General features: G+C 33.2%; 1 protein-coding gene across 1 annotated transcript; it reads left to right on the top strand.

The window, feature by feature from the left end:
* The first annotated feature begins 7,012 nt into the window (after positions 1 to 7,012).
* LOC147071011 (uncharacterized) lies at positions 7,013 to 7,432 on the top strand. The gene has a single exon (XM_085948689.1). The coding sequence runs from the start codon at positions 7,013 to 7,015 to the stop codon at positions 7,430 to 7,432; it is 420 nt and encodes a 139-aa protein (XP_085804815.1).
* Positions 7,433 to 13,402: the final 5,970 nt, after the last annotated feature.

Raw genomic sequence — 13,402 nt, 5'->3', positions numbered from 1 at the left:
CCTTTGTGGGGGCCATGCTCGCCAACATATTGTGAAAATGGAGAAAATTTTGTTTCCATTGCCCTCTTATTTACGAACCTAACATTGTGGACATTAAAAATCAGGATTTAAGACGTTCAAAGTATGGGATTTATATTGAAAACAAAAGCTACTTCTAATCAAACATGTTCAATAAAAATATATACCTACTTGTCAAATATAATATAGCAAATATGACCATCATACAAGTAAGGGGAAAAAACATAAACAATTCAATACAATAATAATTGTTCTAACCAAAATACACAACACATCACAGGTATTAATGTATTGACTAGTCTTGCACCCAGGAAACTCAGAAATAATGGGAACCAACTGAAATACCTGACGGGTAAGTAGTAGTAGCAGGTAACCGATCTCGAGTAAGGAAGAATTTGGGATAAACTTAAACACGTGTCAAGAATACGTCATAGGCCGAATAATGACAACTGCTCTCGGTTTATGCATTGGCGCTCATTTAATATTGGTGTGTTATACATACTGCTGCACGTGCATAATGGGTGTTACATTTTCGCAGGACACTCACACATTCAAAATTCTGCTACATAATGTGGTGTAGTGAAAATAGCCTATCGGAATTCTTTTTATTATTTGTTCAGTGATTTCAACCCTCGCTAATGGTGCCTGATAAGCTCCACACGGGGAAACTATTTTTACCTAGAATAGGTAGGTATTTGCATATAAATTCGATTTCAATAAAATTGTCGTCAGTGTCGAAAGTATTTTTCAATACTTTCGACTGCCGGCGACAGAGAAAAAGAACTGATACTTCCATGCTGAACTATTTTGTTATATTATATAATTTAGAAAAACACTTTCTGAGAGAGTATGTTATAACCAATAGAAAAAATCTTTTTTGAAAAAAGTAAGCCACCCGGCCGGGAATCGAACCCAGCATCTGCTACGGGTAAACGCCCCAACCGGCGCATTTTTATTTAAAACTAATTTTTAAAAAAAAGATTTTTTCTATTGGTTATAACATACTCTCTCCGAAAGTGTTTTTCTAAATTATATAATGTTCAATAATCCGAATGATATATTCTTAAAATCTTGTGAATTATTCGCTTGAAATAAAAAAATAGTTGATTATTTTTTTTATATTTCACATCTACAATTTACAGAATTACTTCAGTTAAGTTACCCACTCGAACTATGTAGGTAGATATGACAATATTGTTTGTATATTTTCACAAGGCGTTACCATACTTTGAAAAGGTTCTAATTGCACTTGACCATGTTTTGAGCTATGAGCGTTTGAAATTTGGAATGGTCATATTTTGAATACGAAAAATTAATAGATTAAAAAGAAAAAAGGTAGGTAAGTACTATTAATGATTTTTCAATATGTTTATAGATATTTTAAGCATTCTTTCTTATAATTCATAGCAATATAATTGGAAATAACTAGTACATATTTATAATAATTATAATTAGAACCTTGTCATTGTGAATTGACAACAATAATTTGTTTGAAAAGGTTTAATAATTGCAAAGGCTTATATTTAATAATATCATTTATCCCACAAAACACTAATTGTGCAGGAGGCTAAAAAAACTATCTAGAGTGTATTATAGATCGTCCCCTTATTGCAGAACTACCCTAACTGATTTTTAGACATTTTACAGGAGAGCACTTTTAAACTTTATTTCGTCATTAATTTAAAAACTGTAAATATAAAAAAAATGATTTAAATATATGATAATGCATTGGTTAAATGCTTTGTTTATGTGAAAAAAAATACCATAAAGTATATTCCGTCACATATTTTATGCAGATAGGCTACTTTTGCACTACAGTATTTGAAATCAGCACTATCTTATTTGAGTTAAGCTTGTTCTGCATAACTATTAGGATATGGTTGTACTACAATAATTCAGATCAGAACTATCTTAATTGAGTTAAGGTATTTGAACGTGAACATTAGGCAATAAAAAATGGTACCTTAAGCGCATTAGGAAGTTAGGCTAAATTTGTATAGCACTAGAAAATAAAAATTAAATCTCACGACATAGTTTTTTTATTCACAAAATCTACCAAACACTTCAATGAACATAGGTACTTATAATATACTGTAGTTATTAATGAAAGTTAAAGTTAAAGATGTTATATAAATGAAAAGGCAATAAAATCTATTACTCATAAGCATTATTTTTAATTTAATCAAGTCAGTTTCATTCCTATTCACTTCTTGTGGTGAGGTGATCAGTCCTGTATAGAAAGAATGGTAGTCAACAGCGATTATTTTCTCCCGGCAAAGATACCTTAGGTCACAATGTTTTAGCTTAGCTATTGGTATGACCGAACTTCTTACTGGCATCAATTTGAAGTCAGTTATCTTTTGAATTAGTGGTCCACGGCTACGCTCAGCTGTATTAACTGGTGCAGGCGAATCTTCAAAGTTGTACTCGATTTTGAGTCTGTGTGGATTTTCTGGCATTACTGAGATTCGTTTTATCTTTTGCCAAGAAAATTTGATTCCACGTTCATCCTTATCCCAATTTTTGGTTGTTGATTTCAAGCAATGTAGGCGTAGGGTCTCTTCCTACATGCTGATGGTGCTATTGAAAACCACTAGCTTGGTGTATATACTGGTATTTTCTTGGCAGCCCTTTCAATAACACTATGAAACGAATCAATTTCATTATGCGTGTGACCTTTTTCTAAAAAGATGTGTTATTTTACAAGAGAAATTGGCCGCACAGAACATGTACATACAGTACATGAAATGGATACGATTTTTTCCAGCACGATTATCTGAAAAAAATATGCATTCTTTTATCTTTTCCGATACCTGTTGTTTGATGAAATCAAAGACACAGCTTCCAAATTTCACACACTCCTCTCATTCCGATTAATTCATGCCACATAAAACAATGATCCCTTTGTGATCCTAGATCATAAATACTGAGATTGTATGTGGCATACTTTCGTTTATGTTTATAGTATAGTTATGCGGCTTCTGCTCTGGGATTTGTAAGACTTGTTGTCGCGCAATACGAACGTTTTATTTAAGTTTGCCTCCTCCTTGACATTTATTTTAAATTTCGGGTAGGTAATTTCTTTATTTATTAGATGATTATCATATTCTGCTTTCATCATATTATATTTTTCTTCATTACTGTTCTGCTCATATTTCAAGAAAAAGTCACACTGGTCCTTCTTCGGAGTAAAGAATTAATAATTAAATTCATTACAAAATATGCCTCTATATGTAGGTACATTGAAGCAATGGCTACTGTCAAGCTTTTTTCTTCGTAGTCCTTTTTATATAGGTCAAACATCTTTGTTATATTTAATGCTGCATCCAAGTACTGCTTCGTGGTCTTTTTTCGGCAATAATGGCTGCTTACTGTAGAAAGCTGTTAATGTGATCCCTCACGTTTTGCTTCATGTGATCGCTTACCGCAAATATCATCTGCGACCCTCTGCTGTCATCAGCAACCGTGCTTGAATTAATGTGGTATGAATTCTTTGCAGCAGTCTTAACCATTTGATAACGTATGCCCAATGAGTTTAAAAACAATTGGCATATTTTAATCTTGTTAAGATCTTCTGAAAGAAAATTTGAGTTGTCAGTCATTTTACGATGACTTCTTTCTCTACCTTCACTTACTTATATCAATTGTAGTTCTTTTTTTTATTAAATTCAACGAAGCGGTTCTAATGTAAAGTGGGCCACTGTGGCACTGATTTCTCCTTCGTTATTTGGAGTCAGCGGGATCAATCGATTTGGTGTTGATTGAACTCCAGTCGTGCCACTGATTTTGGTAGAAAATGTGTTAACTATCTCATCATCATCAACCGAATTAGATGTGGAAGGAGCCACTAGATGGTCCATAGAATGATTGCAATACTTGTCGGTAATTACAGCATCAGCGTAATTATGTTGGCAGTTGACATTGACAGCGAACTAGTACAAATAAATCCTAACTGCAATAGAAAGAGGCGATATTGCCAACGTGTAGGTGTACTTTTGCGAGCAGAACTAGCTTAACGTCAGTTAGGCTAATTTAATTCCAAAATATTTTTAAGATTGAATTTAGGCTTGGAATGATCTAAGCTGATAACTTTTTTTATATTTATAATTCAGATACGCCTGTTCCGACTCCAACTAGAGAATCAAAAAAAGAATTTTTCTGTCAAATAAAAAAAAAATCACAAAAAATCAGTTAGGCTAGTTCTGCAATAACGGGACGATTTGTTGACATTTGGTTTATGATTTTCGCCATAAATTTAATTTATTCACTGTTATAACGAGCAACTTATCGGATATACCGAGCTAAAATACTGTTAATGTGTCGATCGCTTTAAAACATTTCGACCCTAAGCAATAAAATCCGATTGGACAGGATGCCGCCAGGGTCGGATTACGTTTATGACACTAGTAAAGTGTCTAAGTACCTACCTTATTGGTATTTCGCCGACAATAATAAAAAAGTATCCACGCATATGGTTGAAAAATCCAAGGTTTGTTAAGTTCGTAGGTACCTACCAGAGTTCATTACAATAAACAACTTCTTTTGTAGTTTATGAATGCCATGCTCGTTTCGGGGATTTTTACGATGGTTTCCAAATTTTTTATTTTCGACTTTTTGTGTAATGTGACATGCTCATTTAAAAATACCTATTCTCTTATATAACGAGTAACGCTTATAACAAGCAAATTCAGTCGGTCCCATCTTCCTCGTAATAACCAAGTTCGACTGTATGTTGTTTTGAAATTTACTTGTATTCATCAACATAAAATGTAGCTATACAGGTTGATTGTAATCAAGACGTACTTTTCTGACATTTCGCGAATACCTACAGTTCCAAGTATTAAATCTAATAGGGTACACATTTCTGTTAAACGTGACAAAAAAATACTTTTTCATACATTTTTTTAAATTTCTATGCCTAAAATGTATGGAGAAGTTTTAAAATTTTGGTGGCGTATAACAGAAAGAGTATGACAGAGCCAGTGCTTGTCTCGCAATTATTTCAGTCTGGTGTTTTTTCTTTTCCTTCTGTTGTTTTTGTATCTCTCCATACTTTTATCTGCGCTAGTTTTGCGTATTCAGACACATACTTTTTTAATCTTTATTATATAGTCAGGTTATTTTCTATAGTTTTTAATGAAAATATTTTTGTTTTTCATACGAACAGACAAAATAAAACTTTTTTTAATCTATGAAGAACTAAACACACGATATAAACCCAAATTTATGCATTCCATTTCGTTACTTTTACATTTCACATATACGTTACCACCAATATAGTTTCGGAGTGGAAGTAACGGATTCTGTTTTAGAAGTGGTTGAAGCCAAAATTTAGCTTAGTTTTATTGTTAAACCTGCGATATGTTTTATTATATCTGTAGTATGAAATATAAGCTCCATATGTATAGTATGTGAAATAGAAATATGTGATTTCTTACCTTACAAATCGTGGTAACAGTAGTGGAACTTCTTAAATGACCAACCCAGAAAGCAACCTGTTCCGGTAGCGATACCGACACACCAACAATTTAAATTGTAAATGGCGATCAGTGTTATACAAAAGTGTTGCTACATTAAAAAAATATATATTTATAGTGGAAATTTTTCGCCTTCATGCTAAAATCATGGTAACGGAATGTGGAATTCCACTTTTTCAAATATCCTGGGACACACTTTAAACGTGATTTTTTCAATATTGGTCAAAATTTACGGAAAAACTGTATATTTTCCAAAAATATATAATGTAAGCTGTTGAAGACACTGCGAATTTAATTTTACACACTCAAAATTAATGACGAAATCAGACTTTCTTTATTTGAATTTAGGACATGGTAAAAACACACTACCTTTCGATCTAAATAATCAATTAAAAATATATACAGGTAAATTAATAAATTTGCATGTTAAAATACATAACTTTCCAATATTCTATAATATAATAACTATGAAAAAATCAATCAAAGTCATGGGACATGCCAAAAATGCAATGTACAAACTTTGGCGAAAATGCCCTAATACGTCAAAGTAACATGGATTCATACATGTGAAGATTTTTAAAACTCCTGACATGTCCAACCCACATGGACGTATTCTGACAATACCTATTGAAATTATAGTTTTGTCTAATTGCAATAAAAAAGCAGGATACATCCAAACCACATGTACATTTTCTGGATATTATTTTTTGTAAATTGTTAGTATGTGGGTTAGAAAAAACAGCGATAACTTTTTCTGGGTGTATATTTCTAGTTGCACGTTTTCGCCATATTAAAATATTGATATTTTTAAAGCATTATAAATGTAATAAAAAGAAAATTCTCAATTTGTGGGTTGGACGTTTACAATATAAATACTTAATAATTAATGGTTGTTGTTTTTTCGTGGTCATATTTGATTATTCTGTGAAATGTAATAGAAAGCTTTAAAAAAATATTTTTTCAATATAGGTACTTTGAAATTTAATTTTTCACTTTGTCTCACTCAAAAAATATTTTTATATAAGTACACCGATTATACAATCAATAATGTTATTTACGAATAGACAAACACAATTATTTTATATAGGTTAGCAGAAAATTTGCAAATTTTCAAGACACTTGTTATGATAACAAGCACAATGGAAATATTACAGATGCAGACATACATAAATACCCATTAAACAATTTCATTAATGGTGATAAATAACTCAATCCGTGGCACCATATGGATCGGCGATATTAAATATTATTATTATATTATATATATATTGTTTCGTAACTATGTAGACGAAATACATGAGTATAAGTAAGTCCCATATAGATGACAGAACGTGCACAGTGAATAGAGTCCCATTAGGGAGAACAAATTCCATTATATACTTGGGTTGCACTCTGGACGATGACTGGCACCATACCACGGAATTGAGATGCCGAATCGAGAAAGCCAGGGTGGCGTTTACTCGTCTAAAAAAAGTATTATGTAGCCATGATATATACACCTGTGAATCAGAACTAGAATGGTGAGATGCTACGTCTTCTCGGTCCTCTTATATGGAGTAGAGGCTTGGACGCTCACAGAAACGACTCTCAAAAAACTTAAAGCTTTTGAAATGTGGGTGTATAGGCGCATTCTTCGTATCAGCTGGAAGGACAAAGTTACAAATGTCGAGGTGATGTCAAGGATGAAAAAGACCAAAGAAATAGTCAAACTAATAAAAACCAGGAAACTGGCATACTTTGGCCACATGCGGCATCCCGAGAAGTATCGCCTTCTACATCTCATCATTCAAGGGAAGATCTCCGGTAAGCGAGGCCCTGGTAGAAGAAGAATATCCTGGCTCAAAAACCTCAGGGACTGGTTTGAGCTCAGCACTCCATCCCTATTCAGAGCAGCGACGGATAGGGGCCAAATGGCCAAATTCATCGCCGACGTCTGATAACGGATATGGCACACAAAGAAGAAAAGAGAACTATATACGTGAAATTTCAAAAACAGCTGACCGACTGTCACTCAATTCTTATGTCAGATTATTTTCCGTGAAATACATCGCGGATTTATACAAAAAAAATAAAACTCCTTAGTAAAACAGTTTTAAATATTTATTAAATTATCTTCGATGGATAAATTTGCTATAGTTAACATTTATCAATAGTTTAACATTATATTTTAATTTCAATTAATTATTTTTATTTATTTCATAAACTTATTTAATTAATTTATTATATAAAAACTAATTATAATTATTTTGATATTTATTTAATGTATAGTTGCAGACTTATATACTAAAGAGCCGCCGCCTATAAAGTTTGGGAAACCATGTTCCATTTATAAACGGTCACGAGTGTACCTATGACGAGGCACTAATGACGATTTCGTTTGTTTACGAATATCTACTGTCGACGCGGTTTACTACGTCATCCACGATGACGACACGCTAATAGCACGGCTTAATTTCCCGTAAAATATCCCGAGGATATTTTCAAAACTGAGTAAATTTATTCTGTGGCAGCGACACATCTTCGGTCAAGCTACTTAACTCTATTATAGGAGATCGGCGACTGACTTTGTATGAAAAAACGTGTTCCTTTATACCCTTTAGAAGGGAATTACCCGAAAATTGACGTCACAGATGCAAATTTCCCCCACTCTAAATTTATGTTTTCATCGAATATCTAGAGAATCGTCCATAGTTTCGATTAAGAAATTATGTCTACGCGTAGGGGTTCAAATACTTGACATTGAATATGGATTGTATTAACTTAAAATATAGAAAAGGGTCGGAAAAGGTCTTACATGACTTTTCGGGGCGTGTTCACACTCGAAAAGTGGACCAATGGGGCAGTTTTTATACCTCATCTATGAGACCAAGAACCAGACTCTTGGACCAATTGCAGAAAAGCAGTTCCTTTCCCGGCTATTCCGGAAATATATTAATATTTGATTAGGTAAAAATAAGCGGCCTATAGATGTCTATAGGTGGAACAAGTTTCGTAATAATCGCATAAGTCCTTTTGGTACTTTTGACACAGATTGGTTAAATATCTTCTGATTCATTTATCAGGATCGCGATTGTGGAAAATGAAAAATTATCCGTTCGAAACGGTGCGTATTGCTAATACGAATGATAAAATCAACTGCTCGGATATGTCAGTGTAAACGGAAGGTAAAATTTAATTCAGTCGTTTCTTTTATACATGGTACTTTCGCGCCGATTTTACTCAGCTGAGAGATAGGTACGAATAAAATTTATAAAATTACATTTATGAGGTACTTTAAACTAGAGATATGACTTTAGATCCAAATAAGATTCCTACGACAAGTATTGATTTATAAGGTTTGAAATTTACCTGTTTAGGGTAACTTTTTACAATTTGAAAATGATCCGTCGGGCTTAATTGGCAGAACTAAGGAATAAATTTTATTTGTAAATTAGCAAAATAATTGTTTCCTCGGACTTACATTGTTAGAATTTCTATTTTGAAATTCAAAAGTAGGTACTTAAACTCGTACGTACCTTATTATAGTTGATAACATTAATTTATTATTTAAATTAAGTGTGTGCAATCAATACTTACAATGTACAATCATTAGATTTTAATTACGACGTTATCTTATATCATAATTTATGTATTTAAGATATTTTATAATAGTCAACGGGAAATACATCGCGACACAATTTCAGATCCTTTCACGTAAATAAAATTGATTTTATATAATTCAAAATTGGAATAATTATAAATGGGCATTTGTTTACAACATTTAGCAAATGATATCACAATAGTCGTTTACATTTTATTATTTATTTTTAACCTTAATTCTAGTCATTTTAATTACTTACATTTATCTTACAAGAACGTTCGCATTTTTCAAATAAATTCTTAAAACCACTTTATTCCCCTTGAACAACTGCTCAGCACGTCAGACATTCGTAAAATAATATTTAGGATAAATTAAAGAAATAGCGAGAGAAGTACCTAGTCACTTATGGACCGCGTGTTAATGAGAGGCCGACCGAAAGGACTCCCAGTCCAAATTCAGATAATTATGAATGTGACAGATTACATCGACATTTAATATTACCCAACTTTATGATGGCGCAAGATTGTCATGGCCCATGGGTAAGATAGATTTACTCAGTTTGACAACTGAACATGTAAATCCTTTATGTACAAACATTCACTATGAAAGATTAAAAGTATTTGAAGGGAATATAATATTGAAATAACGTCTACTTCACTTGAATTGTAGATTTTGACTACTTCACCTTGAACACATTGAATACATTTAAATGGCTTTTCACCAGAATGTGTTTTCAAGTGACTAAGATGTCCTACATCAGTAATTGTATTGAACGCATTTATACGGTATTTTACCAGAGACCTGACACTAATTACTATACTGTAATCACGGTAATACAGCAATAACGGTAATAGCACACATAGTAATTATTACACTGGTCACTTTAAATGCTTATTCTCAGAATGGGTCATTTTGTGTACGTGCAAGTAACTACGTGATGCACATGAGTAATCACAACGATTACATTTATATGGTTTTTCACCTGTATGAGACTTTTTATGTATTTTCATATCATAATATATAATATTTCATATCATTATACTTGAATAATCACATTGATCACATTTAAATGACTTTTCACCTGTGTGAGACCTTTTATGTGTTTTCATATTATGCGAAGTTATACTTGAATAATCACACAGGTCACATTTAAATGGCTTTTCACCAGAATGTGTCCTATTGTACCTTTTCATCGTATCGGATAAAATACATGAGTAATCACATATAGTACATTTGAATGGTTTTTCACCAGAATGAGTGCTACAATTGTGCGTCTTCATCGCATTGGATGTAACACATGAGTAATCATATAGATCACATTTTAACGGTTTTTCACCAGAATGAGTGCTATTGTGGTTTTTCATAGAATCGGATGTAATACATGAGTAATCACACATATCACATTTTAAGGGTTTTTCACATGAATGAGTCCAATTGTGCCTTTTCATCGCACTGGATGTAACACATGAGTAATCACATTGATCACATTCAAATGGTTTTTCACCAGAATAAGTTATTTTGTGTGTTTTCATATTAGACGATGTTGTACTTGAATAATCAATTTGATCACATTTAAATCGCTTTACACCAGAATGAGCCATTTTGTGTCTTATAATATCACTAAATGTTTTGTATGAATAGTCACATTGGGTACATTTAAATGGCTGTCACCATAATGAGTCATTTTGTGTTTTTTCATGGTGGCCGATAAAATACACGAATAATTACATTGGTCACATTCAAACGGCTTTTCACCAGAATGTGTCATTTTGTGTTTTTTCATATCACCAGATTGTATACAAGAGTAATCACATTGGTTACATTTAAATGGCTTTTCACCAGAATGAATCATTTTGTGTTTTTTCATAGCAACAGACCGTATACAAGTGTAATTACAATCCTCACATTTGAAAGGTTTTTCTCCAGAATGTCTCCTTCTGTGAATTTTCATGTCACCAGATAGTATACAAGAGTAATCGCATTGATCGCATTTTAACGGCTTTTCACCAGAATGAGTAATTTTTTGTAGTTTTAACAAATTAGATCGACTGCTAAAGTAATTACCCGTCTTCTCCGCAAATATTTTTTTATGACAAGCGTTGTGACGCTGTAATAGAGATAGCGATGTAAAAATATCAAAACAAAAACTGCACACAAAATTTTCGTTATTAAACGATTTTTTTCTTACCTAATGGATTAATTACATTGGCAGACGCGTAGACCCAACCCGATCCAACGATCCACGCCGACCGTCGTCGCCAACGTTTTAACACTATTTGCAATTACACGCAACGATTCAGTCTCGTTGTCCTTGCTTTTGATTGGTTTAAAATAAACATAGTGTTGCTATTATTAAAAATATAGGTTGACCGAAAACTAGATATTTCTTAGATTGGTGGCTACACTGAACGCATTCCCAAGCATTTTTAGGTCAAAAAAACTGAGCTGTCAGCTGTCAAACCTAGCGAGCATCTATTAAAATTTACGCTTCTGTTTGATATTTATAGAAAGTTTGTATACTTATTGTTAATTTACAAATTTACGTCATGAATAACTGGGCGAGCTTGAATCTCCAAACCAATTGAGTAATTCGAATATCGAAATCGAATAATCCAAAGACTAATTTATTGTAGCGAGTATGGCTATATTTCAACTGGCTCAGGCGTCAGGACTCGCCGTAAACGAAAACACTTGGTCAAAAGTTGAAAACTGAAGAACAGCGTGATCGCCATTGAATATAGCGGGTTTTTTACGTTCCACACTATATCTTTGGCGTGTATTAATTCGACGAGGACTGTGTCCTCGGTGATACTCCATATATATTTTTTGATTTTTCGCCATCTTGTAGTTGTTCAGTTGAAATCGACCTAGAATGAAATGAACTACCGTTTGCATGACTAGCGAGCAGGCGCGTATTCGGCTATTTTCGTACGCTTTCGGCAATCTTCGCTTGATAATGAATGGATCGCACGACGGAATAATAGAAAATTTTCCACTTTCGTCCCGATCGCTCACGATCCTTGAAAACCATAGATAATAGAGTTTGACAGTCGTGGCAGACGATCGGGCCAGACGCAATCTGCCAATGGAATTTGGGCTTTATAACGGCCTCTAATGAATCGGGATCTGTGACGTTAGTTTGTATTTGCTTGCGTTTAGCACTGCGACTGACAGTATTATTAATCGTTTCATATAGCCCCAATTCTTTTTTAATGTCTTGATAGTCAATCTTTACTTCATCGTATGGCTATTGTACTTCTACGATCCTCTCTGGCAATCCGAGACTAGCGGAATATGTCATGGCAGTGGTTGCAGGAATCAACTAGAAGAACGTGGAGTATATTCCATTAAAAGGGTGACAAAGAACATAGGTATAAAGAGAAAATAAGATTTAAAAATCAAACATTTTAACGAATCTTTTTACAGAATGAAATGGTGTGTTGGTAAGATATATCAGTATGTTTAGTTCAAGTAAATACTCATGGATCCTAAATATATTATGTCAGAAGATTGCTTATGTTCCTAATACAATATATTATCTGCTTCAGATTTCTAAGGTATGCGCAAACCCTAAAAATATCGCTTATACGGAATCTGGCCGCATACTGAATTCACTAGACTTTATGGGGATTCATAAGACACCAGCCTCGCATCTATGGTCAACAAAGAATCGTTATCCTATGTATGTTCGGTGTCGACCTACATATTTTTAGCAGCAGACTAGTATTTCTTCCTGAGTGCAAGTTATATTAACAATATTGTGTAATTAATTGCTTTACTGGTAGGCATCGATTACATCAATTGTATAAATTAAAAAATCATATAAGTTTGATCTTATGACGATAACAGAATTTATAAAGTGTTTATATTTTTATGCATTGAGGGTTTCAATGTAACTTTTTATGTAACATAGTGAACAAATTGAAAATGAATTTGTGCAGGTACAATTATACCCGCGCACATCTGCGTTTCCTCAGACAATAAAAAAACAGTGCGCCATTCTTAATGACCGTGACATATTGACTAATATTACATAAACTTTCACGTTTGTAGTAGTAAGCATATCATCTACATATCTCGTAATAATATCTCTTATGAAAAGTGGAAACAAACCCTCTGACATAAACTTCTTCGTATCAGAACGTAACGCATGTTCAACTTTCTTAGAATATTGTGTACCTACCTGATTTACTGGTGTGCATTGCGAATAAGAGCAACCGGGTTCTGGAACCTCATGAATGCTTTGGCTTATTGAGGCTTCAACATACTCTTCTTTAAAATTAACTCCCTGAAAATTAATATTAGATTGTTTAGGGGCCTTCAGAAA

This window comes from Rhyacophila brunnea, unplaced genomic scaffold (genome assembly GCF_057557595.1).
Source record: "Rhyacophila brunnea isolate RB1 unplaced genomic scaffold, BYU_Rbru_1.0 scaffold_201, whole genome shotgun sequence".
Classification (NCBI taxonomy): domain Eukaryota; kingdom Metazoa; phylum Arthropoda; class Insecta; order Trichoptera; family Rhyacophilidae; genus Rhyacophila; species Rhyacophila brunnea.
Note: the sequence above shows the minus strand (reverse complement) of the source record. Positions and strands in the feature narration are given on the sequence as shown.

What these genes read in the sequence shown, in the direction of transcription:
- LOC147071011 (XM_085948689.1), top strand. Translation starts at nt 7,013, where the DNA reads ATGGTGAGATGCTACGTCTTCTCGGTCCTCTTATATGGAGTAGAGGCT.